Source organism: Chrysochloris asiatica, unplaced genomic scaffold, assembly GCF_000296735.1.
Source record: "Chrysochloris asiatica unplaced genomic scaffold, ChrAsi1.0 scaffold00060, whole genome shotgun sequence".
Taxonomy (NCBI): domain Eukaryota; kingdom Metazoa; phylum Chordata; class Mammalia; order Afrosoricida; family Chrysochloridae; genus Chrysochloris; species Chrysochloris asiatica.
The window spans coordinates 4,309,101-4,328,557 of NW_006408578.1; the positions used below are offsets into that span (position 1 = coordinate 4,309,101).

At 42.8% G+C, this 19,457-nt stretch overlaps 1 protein-coding gene across 1 annotated transcript in view; it reads right to left on the reverse strand.

Moving 5' to 3' along the window:
- Nucleotides 1-19,457, reverse strand: part of PHACTR1 (phosphatase and actin regulator 1) — a 765,475-nt gene that overhangs the window by 40,495 nt on the left and 705,523 nt on the right. The window contains exon 10 of the mRNA XM_006864086.1: nucleotides 18,429-18,585. Coding sequence (XP_006864148.1) covers nucleotides 18,429-18,585 — 157 coding nt within the window. The remainder of the gene's footprint in view (nucleotides 1-18,428; nucleotides 18,586-19,457) is intronic.

The window sequence follows — 19,457 nt, forward strand, 5'->3', positions numbered from 1 at the left end:
TGATGATATGCCCTGTAAACTTTCACTCAATCCATAATAAAAATCTTTAAAAAAACAAAACAAAACAGTTGTTGGCCAGATTTGGTCTGTGGACTACAGTTTGGCAACCTCTGCCACAGAGTCACCAAAACCCCCAATGCCATTCAATCAGTTCTGACTCATAATGACCGTGTATAGGGTTTCTGAGACTTTAAATCTTTACCGGAGCAGATAGCCTCATGTGTTTGAAGCTTGGACTGACCACCTTGTGGTTATCAGCCCAATGCCTAGCCCACAGCACCTTTAGGGCTCCTGAAAATTGTGAATTTTCACAGCTTCCTAGTTGGGAATTATCCCCATTGAGAAATGAAACGGACAATTCTTTAACTGTATTCTAGTTCTTAACCCTGTTAAAGAAATCAGTAGTATGCTGGATTCTTCAACAAAGTAGCCTGAAAAACTGGTAGTGCTCTTAGTTGTTGGTGTCCTCTGCCAACCTCTGCATCTCTTCTTGTGGGGCTGAGAAGATAAGCTACAAAGAATAATTGTTGATGGACTGACAATAGATACGCAGTCTCTGATATTCTTACAATGTGATGTACGGGCTCTGAGCAGCAATACAGGATGAAATCTAACTTCTCCTTTTCCTCCTCATCATGAAAAAATAATAATCTGGAGAATGCCATAGCTCCCATGCATTGGCTTCCCACAGTTGGCACACTATTTTGATAACTGCTAAGTGGAGCCCTGGTGTGGCACTGTGGGTTAATGCGCTGGACTGCAAAGTCAGTTTGAACCTCAAGGTCAATGGTGCAAGCTCACCAGCCGCTGCTTGGAAACTCTATACAGGGCCACTATAAGCCTGAGCGGACTCGACTGCACTTAACAACAACAACCTGTACCTTGACCTCTTGTTTCTGCTTTAAGTCAATGTGATGATTAGCTGTTGGGGGGCTCTGGCACTGGATCTGAGCTTCAGGTGTGACAACAGCTATGTGTTCCTCCATTTAGGGCATGCTCCTTTTCATATGATTTATCCTAATTGTAAGGCCCCATTAAGTCGGCCTTACAATTATGATTTATTTCCTCTCACAGTGCCCTAGAGCCTCAAGGATGCAACGTGAGGATGTCTGTGATGTACACAAATGAGATAAGAGTTTCTCCACACCGAATTCACCAAATTCTTTCATAGAAACAAAGAGATTTAATGCTCAAAACAAAACAAAAAAATGTTGCATATGGTTTTGAAAATATCTCCCTATTACATTATTAAGAAATTACTAGATGGATATCGAGACGTCTGGGTGCTGCAAGCTATTTGTGACTGATTGCTCACATAAAGATTGGTGGTTCGATCCCACCCAGCATCTCAGTGAAAGAAAGACCTGGTGAACTGCTTCTGTAGATTCCAGCCAAGAAGCAGCTCTACACTGTTACACACGGGGTCACAGCTGGGGGGAGGGGGACTTGGCAGCAGCTGACAATGGATAGCATGTGTTATTTGTTTAAACCTTCTATCGAGTGGATTTCAACTCATCGGGACCACCCTATATAGGGTTCCTAGACTGTAAATCTTTGTGGGAGTAGACAGTCTTATCTTTCTTCCATAGAAAGGGAGACTCCATATAACAGCGGATACTATGTAACAATAATGTAAATTTATAAAAAGTTCTTAAATTGGAGATACCTGCCATTATACAGTTTACATTAAACAGCTCTTTTACCATTGCCTAAACAAGGAGCTCTGATAGAGTAGTGGTTACGAATTGGGCTGCTGATCTCATGGTCAGCAGCTGGAAATTACCAGCTGTTACGCGGGAGAAAGATGAGGCTTTCTGCTTCCATAAAGGCCTCAAAAACCCTGTACAAGCTCACTATGAGTTGGAACTGACTCCATGGTACTTAACAACAACAACCAAAGGTAAGAAACCAGGGTGGTGCTGTGGCTTAGGTGTTGGGCTGTGAACTGCAAAGTTGGCAGTTCAAACCCACCACTTCTCTGTGGAAGAAAGATGAGGCTGTCTGCTCCCATACAGATTCATGGTCTTGGAAATATAATAGATAGAGTTACTATGAAGTTGGAACTGATTCTATCATGGCAGTGGGCTTTGCTTCGCTTTGGGTTTAGACAAAGTTACATGCATTCATTGTGCCCTCGTGGGGACTGTCTCACCATATCCAGGATGCACTAATGTTGACCACGGGTGAGAAACAGACTTCCTAGGCTGTGGCCGCCAAGGGCTGGTGCGGAGAGGGTCATGTGACAACAGTGAACCGAGATGAAGAAAGAAAGTTGGCAGGGAAGGCAGAGTCAGGACATGAGGGACTGACACCCAGGCTGCAGCAGGCTCACTCAATTTCCATGAGTTCCAAGGCAGTGCCGAGGGCTTCACTTAGAATGGGACATAGACCAGGCTTCTTGGGGGAAAAGGGGTAGGTGGCTAATTAATGGGTTCAGTTAAATTTGGGAAGGGTCTCTCCCTCAAGCAGTCTTTGGATGGAGCCAACAGTTAAATGCTTAACTACTAGCTAAAAGGTTGGCAGTCTGAAACCATCCAGAGGCACCTCGGGAGACTTACCTGGCAATCTGCTTCCAAAAGGTCACACAAAGCCTAGAAAACACTAGAAGGCAGTTCTACTCTGTACATATGGGGTTGTTGTGTGTCAAAATGGACTGGACAGCAACTAACAACACACATGTCCCTCTTGTGTCATTCGAATACATAGGAAATTGCCACTTTATTTATGCAATTCCCTTTTCCATCATCTTTTAAGAGGTAACTTGGTACATTACAACATGAAGAAGAACAAGGGAAAGGAGGGATGGATTCATGGTAGCCAGACCTCTTTGCAGTTACTGATTGCCTGCTAGCAACTCTGCTCTTACTTACCTGTCTACCTAATTTTTCATCAGCAAAGGAAATAACAAGGTTACCCATTTTGAAACACTATTGTTTTAATGATTCAATGGAAAAGAACATAAAGTTTTCATGATCATGTTTCCTAAAATAGATGCATATTCACTTTTATTTCAAAGGAATTGCCTTTAGAATCAGGAAAAAGCGATTTTACAGAGTGTGTATCTTTGGATGATTTTTTCCTGCTGATATTCTGTCTAAAAATTACTAGTTAGGCATCTATACAAGTTTTGACACTATTATAAAAAACCTTTGCAATCCAAGCAAGAAGAGTGAAATGAATGTAATAAAGATTGATAAAATAAATTAGGTCTTATTAGCATTTTGTATGAGATTCGAGGTATTTTGCCAGGAAACAAAGAAGCCTGGGATGACATGAAAAACAACTGCATTGCAAATCTCTCTGCTATTTAAATATTCAGCGCCCTGTGCCAGCTCTATATAGCAGCAGCAAAAAGATCACATATAATCAAACCTGAAGCTAAATTCAGTGAGTGGGCAAGAAAGAATACCACAAACCATGGAAATGATTCTGAAGATTAGATGAGCCAAATTCACCATTGAAACAAAGAATTCTGAATCAGTATAAATGATTAGAGCTTCATTTACCATCTGAATTGATAGGTTCACTACACTATGTCAACTCCAAATAAGGTACCAGCTAGAGAATCATCTGAAGAAGTACTGACTCTGTCTTCAAAATTACTGATGAGATTTTCTCAGTGAGGTCTACATGTAATTAACAGAGATCTATGAGGAGCGGAGTCCTGGTGTGGTGCTGTGGGCTAATGCATCAGACTGCAATGCCGTTTGAATTGCAAGGTTGGTGGTTCAAGCTCACCAGCTGCTCCTCAGAAACTCTATACAGGGTCACTATGGGTCACAATCTACTCGACAGCAGTTAACAACAACAACAAATGAGCGCGGGGAGTCCCGGTGTGGTGCTGTGGGATAAAGCACTGGATTGCAAGATTGGTTTGAACTAGCAGCCACTCCTCGGAAACCCTATGGTGGTGATATGCCGTGGAGTGGGTTCCAACTCATAGCAACCCTGTATAGGGTTTCTGAGGCTGTAAATCTTTACAGGAGCAGAAAACCTCATCTTTCTCCCAAGGAGCAGCTGGTAGTTTGGAACTGCTGATCTTGCGGTTAGCAGCCCGACTTGTAACCACGACACTACCAGAGCTCCTTTGGAAACCCTATACAGGGTCAATATAAGTCAGAACTGACTCAAAGGCACTTAGCAACAACAATGAGGAGCATGGTGGCTCCGGACAGTAAGCACTGTACTGCAAACCACAAGGTTGACAGTTCGAGCCCACCAGCCGCTCTACAGCAGAAAGATGGGGCTTTCTGTTCCCGCAAAGATTTAAACCTGAGGAACCCTATACAGGCACTTAACAACAACAATAAAGTGCCCTGGTGATTCTGTAAGATGAGCACTAGGCTGCTGACAGCAAGGTCAGGAGTTCAAACCTTATGGTAGAAAGATGAAGCTTTCTGCTCCTATGAAGATTTGCAGCCTCGGAAACCCTACAGGGTCACTATGAGTCAACTATATGGCATCTGCCACATGCACATTTGATGCAAATGTTCTTCTCACTAAGTGGAATCAGACAGGATAACAAGATCCATAAAAGAATCCATCTCTGGGGAGAAGGCAAGGAATCCTTTTTTCAAGGGTCTTTTACACCTTGGGTGGTGTAAATGGTTAATGCTTTTGGCTGCTAGCCAAAAGGTTGGAGATTCAAGATCACCCAGAGACACCTCAGAAAAAAAGCCTTTTTATCTACTTCTGAAAAAAATCAATCATTAAAAATCCCAGAAGCACACTTCTACTCTGATGTATGTGGAGCCTCCATGAGTTGGAACTGACTCCGTGGCATGACCCTTAGCATGGAGTCTTGAGTGCTGCAAATGGTTACCATGTTCAGCAGCTAACCAATAGATGGGAGGTTCTAGTTCACACAGAGGCACCACAGAAGAAAGGCCTGGCGATCACTTTCAAAAAAATCAGCCATTGATAAAAATGAGACCAAAAGGGCAGCACTTCCCCAAGGACAAAATTCAGGGAGGAAGTGGGGTTAGTGATGCTACACTGAGGGGATCACAATCAATGGGATGAAGTCAAATGTAAGATTTGTTGAATGTTAAGCTGATGATCTGCTCTGTAAACCTTCACTCAATTTACAATGAAACATTAAATAAATTAAAACAAACACCCCAGTCATTGAAAAGCCCTGTGGAGCACAGTTCAACTTTGACACATATGGGGATGAAATGAGTTGGAATTAGCTCAATGGCAACTATTTTGCTTGCTTGTTTGTTTGTTTTGACAAAAAATGTTTCCTAATGTCTTTATTCAAAACTTCTGCTATAGGTAATTTGTTTTCTAACAAATAATGCCTATTTCTTCCAGTAAACCCTTTTTTGAGGGACATTAGTTTCAGCACTGGCTGGGACTAGTAAACTTGATTTTAAATCCCAGCTCAGCCAGAAATAACTATGTGGATTTAGAGCTATAAGACAAAGCACTGGACTGCTAACCGTAGAGTTGGTAGTTCAAACCCACCAGCTGCTCCTCGGAAACCCCATAGAGGGTGGCGATGAGTCAGAATCAACTTGACGACACTTAACAACAACAATTTAACAACTAGCTTAATGGCTAGTCTAGTTTCGGCCTCAGTTTCCTAATCTGTACAATGAAGGGGATTAGACCCAGTGATTATGAACATTCACTGTGATCTAATATACTCTTATTCTATTGTTCTTTTCTTGTGAAGCAAGTGAATAAAGTCACCAAATCTCTGAATCAACTGATTGGAAGGCCCCAGACCAGATATTTGAAATAATTTCCATGGAACGAAATTACTTTTCAAGAAAAGTTTGGATCATTCTTCACATGTTTCATAAAATGATTTAGCTCTTCATTTATTCATTGCTTCCTGGAGAATTCACAAATGGCTTTGAGAGCTCCTTCCATGGATAAAAATATGACAGAAACGTTTCCGATTTTAAGTGGGTCAAAGATATAAAGGAAGAAAAAAAATATTGCAAGAAAAGTAATCTGGCAACTCAGGTTAAAGTTGTTCATATTAATGCTTAGACTTAAAAGAAAATAAACTCTGAATCAAACACTTAAATTATTGTTGTTGTTGTGTGCCGTGGAGTCGGTTCTGACTCATAGAGACCCTGTACAGCGTTTCCGAGGCTGTAAATCTTTACGGGAGCAGAACGCCTCATCTTTCTCCTGCGGAACAGCTGGTAGTTTCGAACTGCTGACCTTGTGGTTCTTAGCCCTGTTCGTAACTACGCTATCAGAGTTTCTTAAACTCTTATTCAGTGCTTAAACAATATTTAAATGGTCCAGAGGGCCTCCCTTTTTGGGAAACATTTCAAAAGAAAACATATAGTAAGAAAAATAGTCTGAAAGACATTCCCATCAATAACAGGATCTGTTCCAGAAGAGCTACACCTTTCCCATATTACTTGCCACTTGCATCCAAACAAATTGCGAGAACACAATGAATACTGTCTTATCTAGGCAGTCTATGCCTTCTTGTGTGTCATAGGTCCTGACTCAGCGACCCCATACGGCAGAGTAGAACTGCCCCCGTGAGTTTCCTAGGTGGTAATTTTTATGGGAGCAAATTATCAAGCTTTTTATCCTATGGAACCACTAAACGAAATTTAAAAAAAAGAAAAGAAAAGAAAAGAAAAGGAACACAATCCACCGCTATCTATGTAGGGTTTCTGAAACGAAATCTTTATGGGAACAGGAACTCTCCTCTTTCTCCTGGGAGCCACTGGTGGATTTGAACTGCTGGCCTTAAGCTTAGTAGTCCAATGTGCAACCCACTACACCACCAGGGCCTCTCATGGAGCCACTTTACTGTTGTTGTTGTTAAGTGTCGATTCCAACCCATAGCAACCCCATGTAGGGTTTCTGAGGAGCGGCTGGTGAGCTTGAACCACTGACCTTGCGGTTCACAATGACTTTGCAGTCCAGCTAATTAAACCACAGCGCCACCAGGACTCCCGTGGAGCTTAGTCATTGTTAATGCTTTCAGTTAGCAGTCGAGAGCTGAACAATTGGTAAAGGTCATGGCCATTTAATGAAATAGACCCCAACACACACTGTCTGACACTCCACACAATATACTTCCCTCAGATGAACCCGTGCATTCCGACTGCCCATGGTAAAAAAGGTCATTGAATAAAATCTCATTTAGATGTGATATTCGTATATATAAGGCTGGACCCATGATCAGAATGATCATTAAAATAAAAAAGACTGAAGACAACTGTCAGCTGAGACACTCTGTCTGCATCAAATACTCTATGTGTTCCTCTACCTTTACTTACCTCCCTGAACTCAGAGCCATGTGCCTAGTTCTGACTAGTAGACTGAGTAGAAGGGAGGTTTTTGCCTCTGCTACCCCTCTTCTCCTGCTATGGGAACTGTGGAGCCATGTGTTTTCAAGGTCTTAATGACTACAGATGGATAAGGACCATCTGATCTACATCAGACTTTACATACATGAGATATAAACACTGCCTTAGGCCATCGGGATTTAGGATTTGTGTGTTTCAGCAGCTAACGTTACTTATTGTGACTACCAAGAGTGTAGAATCATATAGCCTTCAAACTGACAATGGAGGGACAGAGCTAACATTTGTGATCTACTTGTGAAACTGTGGATTAATATGCTAGACAGCAAAGTCGATTTGAACAGCAAGGTTGACAGTTCAAGCTCACCAGTTGATTCTCGAAAACCCTCTACAGGGTTGCTATGGGTCGGAACCGACTTGATGGTACTTTAACAACAACATGCAGTAGATAACATCTGTCAGTGTATTTCATAAACCAGCAGGCTTGCTCATAGTGGAGGGACTGTATCAGAGCTTCCAGAATGAGAGAGATGAGGAAGAAAGGCCTGGTGATTGACTTCCAAAAAGCAGCCCATTGAAACCTATGGATCACAACAGAACATTGCCGGATAAAGTGCAGGATGATGAGCCCCTAGGTTGGTTACAACAGTGGACTCCAACACACTAAGCATGGTGAGGATGACGTGGGAGCAGCTGCATCTCACTCTGCTCTACACGTTGTACACGAACCAGAGGGGACTTGATGGCAACAAACAATAGCAGGGCAATGCCTTTTTTTGATGGCCTTGTGAGGCAGACCCATCTTGCAAATTTGGAAATGAAGGTTTGGACAGAAATTCAGCTAGTATGTATCAGAAATAGTTCCCAAGCTCAGGTCCAGTTCCAAATTCTTTCCACAAAACCACTGGTTCTCAAATTTTAGGGTGTGGCAGAATTGTGTTTACTGAAACACAGACTTGTGGACCCTACTCTTAAAGTTTCTGATTCAGAGTCTGGAATGGAGTCTGCAAACATACATTTCTAAAAGGTCTGCAGGTTGTGCTGAAGTCACTGACCAGGGACCACACTGTGGGAACCACCACATGGGACCTTCTTGATAGCCACACTGCAACAGGCACCGGTGTCTTGAGATCCCAGCCTGAGCTCCAGGAGTTCCAGATCCTGTTGTTATTCTTAGGTGCTGCCAAATCCGTTCTGACTCATAGTGACTATGTGCAAAGAACCAAACACGGCCCGGTCCTGCACCATCCTCACACTTGTTACAACGTTTGAGCCCATTGCTGCAGCTACTGTGTCAATCCACCTCCTTGGGTGTCTTCCTCTTTTTTTTTGCCGACGCTCCACTCTACCAAGCATAATGTCCTTCTCCAGGGGCTGGTTCTTCCTAACAATATGAATAAAGTATGAGAGACGAGTTCTAAGCAGCTCTCTGGCTGTACTTCCTCCAACACAAATGGGTTTGTTCTTCTGGCAGTCCATGGTACTTACAATACTGTCAAAAACCATAAATCAAATACATGAATTCTTCTTCAGTATTCCTTACTCAATGTCCAACTTTCAGATGCATATGAAGCTACTGAAAATACCCTGGCTCGAGTTAGGCACACCTCAGTCCTCAAGCTGAAATCTTTGCTCTTGAACACTTTAAAAAAAGTCTTTTGCAGCAGATGTGTCAAATGCAATATGTTGTTGGATATCTTGTCTGCTGCCTTCCATGAGTGTTGATTATGGATCTAAGCAAAATACTGTGGGCAGTGCTACTGAAATACAGTAACAAACACAGTAAGTCTAAGATGCGGGGGGTAGGGAGGAACTCCTATTCTGCTTCTTTCTATGGCTGCTTGTCTCGCACTTAAGGAGATCTGCACATGCTAAGCATAAGCCATCAATGTAGAACTCAACTCTCCCTAAATTATACCTACTAATTCACAGGTACCTACACAAAATTTAAAAACTGTTCTGAGCATGTTGGTTCAAAGCAGAAAAGCCCTGGAGTTGGCGGATGTAATTCTCTTTCCTGTATTATCAATATGATCATTAACATGGTTTCCTCACCTATAAAAAGAGATTCCCGAGAGTACACCTTGCTGAAATGTGGTAAAACGTGTTAGATAAAATGGTGATGGGAAGGCACTGTATCAACTGCAAAGGGCTCTAAACGCGGCGATACTGCTCTGTCTCAGACTATGCCTTTGAGTGCTCGTTTCTAAATGTACAAGGGGCGGTTCTTTCACAAGCCAAAATTTCCAAGAAATTGGGCCTTCTGATGAATAATCATTACAGATTATCTCACGATCGTGATCAGGAGAAAATCACTTGAGAACTAACAGTATGTGAGTAATAGCTTATGGGGCAACAGTGGGTCAGTAGTAGAATTTTGGCCTTCCAAGTGAGGGGCTCTGGTAGCGTAGTGGTTACAAATTGGGCTGTGAACCACAAGGTCAGCAGTTCAAAACTACCAGCTGCTCCACAGGAGAAAGATGACGCTTTCTGCTCCAGCCTCGGAAACCCTGTACAGGGTCACTATGAGTTGGAACCAACTTGACGGCACTTAACAACAACAACAACAACAAGTGAGAGCCCTGGGTTTGATTTCAGCCAATGTATTGTAGGTGTAGTCACTACTGTTCTGACAGCGGAGGCGTGGCTGTTTCTACTGTGTGTTGCTTTGATGCTAACGATCACTCCAGACAAAGACAGACAGGAAGAAAGGTTTAGTGATCTGCTTCCAATAATCCGCCCTTGAAACGCCTATGGATCACAGTGGTCCAATCTGTAAATGATCCTCAGGAGTGGACAGCACTTCTTTCTGCTGTGCCTGGAATTGCCACCGGCCATGGGCCCTAACAATGGAAGAACTTGGTCTTTAAAATCTCTCCATATTTGACGAACTTCAAGTCCAGTTGTTACTGTTCGTAGGTGCCGCTGAGTCGGTACTGACTCATAGCAACCACAACAGAAGGAAATACTGCCCTGTCCATAATTGTTTGTATGCTTGAGCCAATTGCTGCTTTGGGGGTTTTCCTCCTTTTCACTGACTCTCCACTTTTCCAAGCATGATGTCCTTCTCCTGACAATATGTCCGAAGTATGAGAGATGAAGTTTGGCCATCTTGGGCTCCAAGAAGCACTCTGGCTGCACTTCTTCCAACACAGATTTGTTTGTTCTTCTGGCAGTCCATAGTACTTTTAATATTCTCCTCCAACATCATAACTGAAATGCATCAATTCTTCTACGGTTTTCCTTAATCATCATCCAGCTTTCGCATGCATACGAGGTTATTGAAAATACCATGGCTTGGGCCAGGTGCACCTTAGTCCTCAAGCTGACACCTTTTCTCGTCAACACTTTAAAGATTCGGAGGAAACTCTTAAAATGTGGACGTAAGGGCAGCCTAGACAACTCACCCGTTCACTGATTAATCTTATAGCTTTAACTGTCCCTGCTCCCATACCCTCAGTCCCCAGTTCCATGTTGGAATAATCAGTCATTATAAAAAGCTATGAAATGTCAAACAAAATAAGCCCCTACTCCCTGATAATGGCCACTTTTTTTCTTTTAACCTTTGCAAGTTTTAAAGACTAAGATCAACTGTGTTCTTGCCGGGTGAAAGGCTGCCCTTTTGTCCACCACACTTACTCTATCACTGAAAAATGCACCGGCTGTGGCGCAGCTGCGGCCGAAAGCACCAAGCTCTGGAGAAGGACGACAAGATGGCTTTGTTCCCCCATGTCCCGCATGGGGTTTGTCTACTGTGACGTCTCCATCCTGACACACACTCACCCTGTCAGGTCTGCACTCTGTCTGTCTTGGTAATGGGGCTGGGGGTCAAGAGATCACCCGTTACTGCATTTTTGAATGGAGGCTGGGGAGAGAGGGCAAGGGGCTGCCCATGTCCCCACAAGGGCTCTGAGAGACCTCTCTTTTATGGGGCGGGGGGGTGATCCATGTCTCCATGCTGGTTTTGACACTTGAGTCGATCTCCTCCCAACGTGCCTCGCTCAAATCTTCTTATCGGAAAGACTTTTTCACCTTTCATTTGGAAAAGGAGCCAACAAACACGGGGATGCCTTTAACTTCCTGTCAGACAGGTAGTACTATAGCCTTGACTCATCTGAACCTCTTTCATCTCAGATGTCAGCTTTCCTGGAAGGCTTTTCAAAAGGGTTTTCTATTTTATGCAGTTCCTGGGAGATGTCAAGTGATCTAAAAGCAGCTTAGCTTCTCTAAGAGTCCTCTCTAAGAGTCCACTTGCGGGGGCCAATACTGCAGGGCTCAAGGACTAGCATCTACTGAAAAAGTCCATCAGCCTTCGCCAATCCCTGGCTTTGAGGATATGAAAATGAGCAGATATAAGCGCCATCTTTCTCTAATCACCTCTAAGCTGTGGTCTAGTCAAGGTAAAAGTAATGATGATGATAGTGCTGCTGCTGGTGGTCATGGGGATGATGCTGCTGAAGCTGGTGGTGATGATGCTACTGATGATGATGGTGGTGATGCTGCTGCTGCCTATGGTGGTGAAGATGCTAGTGATGATGGTGGTGATGGTGATGGGGGTGATGGTGAAGATGATGATAGTGGTAGTTGTGATACTGCTGACAGTGGTGATGGTGTTACTGATGATGATGATGATGATGGTGGTGATAGTGACGATGATGGTGCTGGTGTCGGTGGTGATGATGATGATGGTGGTGATGATGGTGGTAGTGTTGATACTGCTGATGGTGGTGATGGTGATAGCAATGATGGTGGTGATAGTGATCATGACGGTGGTGATGGTGATGATGAAGCAAAGCTTCAAGGGCCAGGTCAACAAGGAAGTTACTCCCAAACTTCACTCAAGTCTATTTTCCTCCCTTCTTTTAGGTTTTGATTCGCCATGAATTGTGTCTAGGTGGCATTAAGTACGCCCAAGTTGGACTGAATTCATAGAACCTGTGCTCACACTTTGCATCAGTCCTTAGCTTCCTGGGAGAGACATCACTTGCCACCGTGGGGGTAGACGGAAGACTCCGAGCACTGATTTTTCCAAGGAACGAACAGCTAGAAGTCAAGACGGCTGGATTTTATTGCCTATGTAATAAGCATAAACCTACTCGATGGCACTTCAAAACAAACAACAATGACAAAAGCATAAATAACAGATTTCAGTTTTTCCCCTTGAACGTTGTATTATGATTTGAAGCAGTACATAATCTTCTGTATAAATTATATTATCATATTCTTAGAGTGACTAGAGGAACCCTGGTGGTGTAGTGGGTTACGCATTGGACAGCTAACTGCAACGTCAGCAGTTAGAATTTACCAGTCGTTCCTCAGCAGAAACATGATGCTTTCTGTTCCCATACAGATTTACAAGCTTAAAAACCCTATACAGGATTGCTGTGAGTTAGAACTGACTCTAAGACACACAACCACCATGACCATACTGATCAGAGTGCACCTTTTTGTTGTTGTTGTTAAGTGCTGTCAAGTTGGTTACGACTCATAGCAACCCTGTATAGGGTTTCCAAGGAGTGGCTGGTGGGTTTGAAATGCCTATTTTGACATTAGTATCCCAGTGCTTACCCTACAGTTCCCATCAGGACTCTGTAAACCTTTTAGAAAGAATATTAAAACAACAGATATTAAAACAACAGACTTAGAATGCTCTTACTATCTAGCATATTATTGTTAAGAGCTGTTGACTAGATTCTGACCCATAGCGACTCCATATAGGGTTTCAGAGGAGCGACTGGTGAGCCTGAACCACCTACCCTGTGAATCAAACCGACATTGCAGTCCAGCTCATTAACCCACAGCACCACACTAGGACTTCAGCGTATTATTAGAATCTAAATAAACAAAAAGACCATATTAGGTTCATAGTGATGATCAGACCATATTTGTGCCCCTTCCCTATCTCATTCACCTAACCCAGCCACTGTAAAGATGGCTTTTAAAGTGATAATACCGGTAGTTAGAGAAGAGGGAGAATTCACATACCCTTTTAAGCGTCCTCTGCTTACCCTACCACAAGGTGCTTAGTGATGATTTTACTATCACCAATCCCTCGGTGCTTTGTCTATAGTTCCTTCTGATTCCCAGAACCATGTACATTCAGGAAGGGACAGCATTCTGCCACAGATACTTGTATGCATTCTGACTAAGTCCCCCAAACCAGGGAGAGCCGGAACTAATATTCTTTTTAGGAATAATGATCAGCCACACAAATAAATAGCTAGGCTCAAACTAATTTGGAGCCAACAGACATTAATTCCAAATTGCTACAGAGAAACATGAGCTCATGCCCTCAAAGTTATATTCCCATCGACTATTTGTCTCATTATCTCATCAAAAGTGTAGTGCACTCACACAGAATTTATGACCAGACTATAAGGAGGATCTACAACGTCCAGTTCACACATTGAAACATGCTAGTCCATGGCCGAAATGTAGGTCTTGGCCTGAATTCAGTATGTAAATATGTTTTGCTTGCTGTGTAAGAGGTTTTAAAGCTTTGAAACTTTTCATTTAAAACAAATTCAGAATGTTTTCATTACCCACCACTGCTAGAGTCAGTGCCAATTCATTGCAACTCGATGTAGGGCTTCCGAGGCTGTAAATCGTTACAGAAACAGAAAGCCTTCTCTTTTTTCTGCAGAGTAGTTGGTGGATTCAAACTTCTGACCTTGTGGTTAGCCAACATGTAACTCACTATGCCACCAAATCTTTCTTCTTATCTGACCAATTCAAATCAGTCTACCATGTCTACAAACAACAGAGGGCTGAAGCTGAATACTGATTTTCCCCTTTAAGACAGGCTAAAGGCTTTCCAGCTCATCCCAATCCCAACACTCCCTGCTCACAATTTTTTATGATTGTGGTACTATACACATATATAAGGAGTTCTGGTAGCGTAGTGGTTATGAATCAGGCTGCGAACCACAAGGTCAGCAGTTCGAAACTAGCAGCTGTTCTGTGGGAGAAAGATGAGGCTTTCTGCTCCCGTAATGATATACAGACCCAGAAACCCTGTACAGGGTTGCTAGGTGGATGGCTTAAGCTCACCAGCTGTTCCTCAGAAATTCTATACAGGGTTTCTATGGGTCAGAACTAACTCAAGGACACATAACAACAACAAACTTATATGTATATATATAAAACATAAAATGTACTACTTTAACCATTTTTTAATGTGTACAGTTCAACGATGTTTACATTCACAGTGTTGTGCAAACATCACCACCGTTTCTAAAACATTTTCATCAGTTCAAATTCAGTGGCAATAATTACATTCACAAGGTTGTGAAACAATCATGTCTATCATATACCTAAGAATAAACCTATCCAGAGATGCAAAAGATTCATACAATAAAAATGACAAAACACTGATGCAAGAGACCAAACCAGACCTAAACAAATGGAAAAAGCATTCCATGCCCACTGATGGGAAGACCTAGCCTTGTGAAACTGTCACTACTACCCCAGGTAACCTACAGATTCAATGCAACTCCAATCACGACTCATAGAAATGAACACTGACCCAAAACTTTATTGTATTTCCTGACTTCAAAACATATTATAGAGCTACAAGAATCAAAACAGTGTGGGTTCTGGTTTAATGAGAAACACATGGACCCATGAAACAGAATTTAGAGCCTATAAAGAAAACCATACTTCTTATCTTATTTTAACCTTATTTTTGACAAAGGTACTAAATCCATTCAGGGGGAGAAAGCAGTCTTTTCAACAAATGGTGCTGGTAAAATTAGATTTCCACATGCTGAAGAATGAAGCTGGATCCACACCATACACTATACAAAAGAAACTAATTCAGGATGGATCAAGGAGCCTAGATGTTAATGCTGAAGCCATAAAGCTCTTGGAAGAAAACATTATTTAGATGATAGATGATCAGATAGAATTATGAATACATGAGCAATGGAAGACAAAAATGAAATACTTATGCTCATCAAGACTGAAAACACAACCTACAGACTGGGAAAAAAATCTTTAGGGATGATATGCCTGATAAGGGTCTAATACCCAAAATATATATAAACGTCTACAATTTAACAATAAAAAGACAAATAATGTGGCACTGTGGGCTAATGTGTCAGACTGCAAAGTTGTTTTAACTGCCAGACAGCGGAGGGATTAGTCAGAGTTAATGGTGCCTTAGTAGTCTCCAGTAACACTCCTTTATGTATGCATAGCATGTTTATATATTTAAACACCAAGGTATGCATTTGTAATCTTGGGTATGTTTATATGATAGCATCTAACATTTGTTCAGCACTTAACTGTAGGTAAAGCATTCCTCTGAACATTTTACATCTATTAAATCATTTAATCTTTGTACACCCCATTTTGCAGGTAAGAATACTAAGCATAGTGTTACCTGCCTAATGTCATACAGACTGGTTCCAGAACTCTCCTTCCTGACCTCAATAGTATGTTGCCATTCTATAATCATGGCAAGTACTTACTTAGTACCAGGTAGTGTGCTAAGCGTTTGGATACATAATGCAGACATTTTTTGTTATTGTTGTTGTTAGGTACACTCGTCGGTCCTCAACTCATAGTGACCCCACACAGGATGGAACAAAACACCAACCAGACCGGCACCGTCCCTGTGGTCAGTTGCACATTAGACTGTTGTGATCCATTGGGTTTTCATTGGCTCATTTTCTAAATAGGTGGCCAGGTCTTTCTTCCTAGTCTATCTTAATCTGGAAGCTCAGCTGAAATCTATTCAGCATCATAGCAACAGGGAAGTCTCCACTGACAGATGGTAGTAACTTCACATGAGGCACACTGGCCGGGAATGAAACTTGAATTGAACCTGGATCTTTAACACAGAGGGCACATATTTTGCCATGGAACTACACACTGCACAGAATTCCTGAAATCCACTGAATACTTGCCCTACTATGTGTCCATTCCTTGCCCCTGTCATCATGATGGGTAGAAGAAGCCATGCTGACGAGAGAAAGATGAAAGTAGGAAGGGCTAGGCATATTCAAGGCAATGAACAATCTTGTTCACTCTTTTCAAGTTGATAGGTCCTTAGGAATTTGTGTCCTTGCGACAAGGCCCCTGAAATCTCAAGCCCAGTCAAAGAGACTGTGCCTGAAGCAAGAGGGCATGAAGGGTGTTTAACATGGGCCTGGGGTAAGGTTTCTCAGAGCTCATAAACAAGACGGATTGGCTGTATTAACCTGCCATGTTCCTGGAGCTGGTGGTAGAGCAGTGGATTTTAGTCAGCCATTTTGGGAACAGATTGAGGGTGAAGAACCTGGGAAGAAAGATCAAACTGAAGGTGCCTCACAGTGTAATGTAGGAGTTTGTAATCTAAATTAAGCTCAGGAGTAAAATGAGAATTCAGGCAATTTACCTCCCTGACACACTTGTTGTTGTTGTTAGGACTTGGTCCCCGTAAAATATCTTTTCACCCTTAAAATACTACCCTACCACTCGGGGGTAAACTGTCATCATTTTTTTTACAGTCATGGGTAGCTGGAATTTTGCAGCATCTACCTGAGCTGGTGCAGACCAGCTTCACATATAATTACAAACGTCTCTGCATTGAAAGTGGCTGGAAGCACGGCTACTAGGTTTCGGAGAAGGGTTTCTCCTTGTGTTGTTCTTTTTCTTGGCCAGATGTGTCAGTGATGAAGGTCTCTTCTTTGTCTGCTGTTAGAGGAGATGCTCCCATGACCATACCTACAGTGGATTCTTCCCAGTGGTCAAAGAGGATGCTGACTCAGTTTTAGCTGCTGGGCCACAACCTCAAATGCAGGTCAGACTAGAGATTTATTGGATATAAGTCCAATATAACAACAACAACAAAACGAACCCACTGCTACGAGTCAATTCTGACTCGTAACTCCCTAGGATTTCCGAGGCTGTAAATCCAGTTTGTACTTAACCAAACTGTAATTCATATGTATGTAGGTTTTCAATTCTATAGTACAATGGCAATTTTCTCTATAGGTATTTATTTACCTGCCTCCCAGCTAATTCCTGAGCCATGAATCAGATGAGGTTTCTAAGATTTGGACGAGTAAAGGTGAGAGGACTAGAGAACTAACCATGGAGAAGTGGACCGTTCTCTGTTGGCTTTGCTTGCAGTTAGCTGTTCAAGAAGACCCAGCGGGTGCATCTATAAGGCACTGAATCTCAGTAACCCCATAATGGAATGTACCGCCAGCCTGTCAGTTTGTCATACTGTGAAGAACCCACTGAATCTCACGAACAGTTAGTTGAGAGGCTGATGGCAAGGCAAGTGACCAGTTGTAGACTTGATCTGCAAAGTAAGTACTCTGGACTGGTCAGGGGGTAACCTGCAATTTAGCACCACAGGCAGACTCTAGCAGCATCTATGTAAATACCTGTCAACTACAATTAGTCTTTCCCATCAAAGATTTTGAGAGGAGTGGTTACCAGTCAGGCTGCTAACCTCAGGGTCAGCAGTTTGAAACTACCAGCCATTCCATGGGAGAAAGATGAGGCTTTCTGTTCCAGTAAAGATTCACAGTCTTGGAAACCTGATACAGTTAGCTACGAGTCGGAACCGACTCCACAGCACACAATCACCACCACCACCACCAAACCCAATATGGAGTTCTGGTGTGACACCGCAAGATAAACACTCGAACTCAAGGTTAGTTTGAACCACAAGGGTGTTGATTCAAACCCACCAGCTGCTCCTTGGAAACCCTACACAGAGGAACTATGAGTCAGAACTGACTCAATGGAACATAACAACAACAAACCCAATATAATCACTGCTTCTGTTTTGAGCTCTTTTGCTGATTCTTGTATCCTAAGAGACTTGGTGTGGTGCTGTAGGATAAGCACTAGACAGCAAGGTCGGTCGTTCAAACTTACCAGCCGCTCCTCAGAAACCCTATACAGGGTCGCTGTGAGTCAGAACTGACTTGATAGCACTAAACAACAATACAGCTTATCCTGTTACCTTTTGCCATAGTTTCCATCCCCTGGAAATTTATTTTGCAATATAATACAATTGAGTTCTTAAAATGAACACACAAACGGCCCCGGATGATTTGGGGCTGAAGGTGGAATTGTTTTAAACTCTGTAGAGCTGCTGGCTCTGCTGTCAGTGGGGGCGGCTTACTGCTACCGTCCTACCTGGTAAGCTTGGTGCCTATCTGCTGCCTCAGCTCCAGCCTCTCCTCATCCGTCTGCCTGGGGAGGATGTTCTTTTCTTCCAACTCGCGCTTGGAGGGCCTGTTGCTGAGCTTGATGGCTAAGGAATCCTTCCTGCACACCTTCATAGCCAAGGAGCCTGTGGGAGGGAGATACAAAGTCAATGGATGCTGGTACACGCCTCCTGCCTGGCAGGGAGAAAACACAAAGAGCTTAGCATCAGAGAGTGGCGAAAACAACAACACAAAACCAGTTCCTTGCAGTTGAGTTGACTGACGCATGGCAATCCCATGTGTGTTAGAGTACAACTCTGCTTCCTAGGGTTCTCTCTCTCTCTCTCTTTTTTTTTTTTTTTTTTTTACCCTTTTTATGCTTTATTGTGAATCGGGTGAAGGTTGACAGAGCAGATCTGCTTTCCATTCAATGATTCATGCACACTGTGTTTCATCTCCATGACTGCAATCCCTACAACGTAACAGCATGTATCCCACTTCCTCCCTGAGCTTTCTGTTTCCATTCCTCCTCCTCTCCTAGCCTTTCTGAACTTAGTCCTTGAGTAAATGCTGCACCCCACCTTTTTTCTTGATTGGTTGATTATCCCAAGGGGTGAATATTTCATTAGTATTATAGTTCCCCTTAGAGACCTCTTTATTGTTTGACTGGAGTCCTGGTGTGGTGCTGTGGGCTAATGCATCAGACAGCAAAATTGGTGGTTCAAGCTCACCAGCTGCTCTTTGGAAACCCTATACAGGGTTCTCTATGGGTCAGAATTGACACGACGGCACTTAACAACAACAACAACTGTTTGACTGAAAACAGCTAGGGGAGTAAGCTCGTTTCCAGACCTGAAGGGTGACTAAGGGCCATAGTCTCAGTGTTCCACCTGACTCTATCCACTGGTAAGCCTAGTCTTTTTATGATTTTGAGTTGTATTTTACATGTTTCTCCTACTCTATCCAAGACGTTCCAGTGTGACCCTCCACCCTGTTTCCAGTGGCTGATTTATTAGAA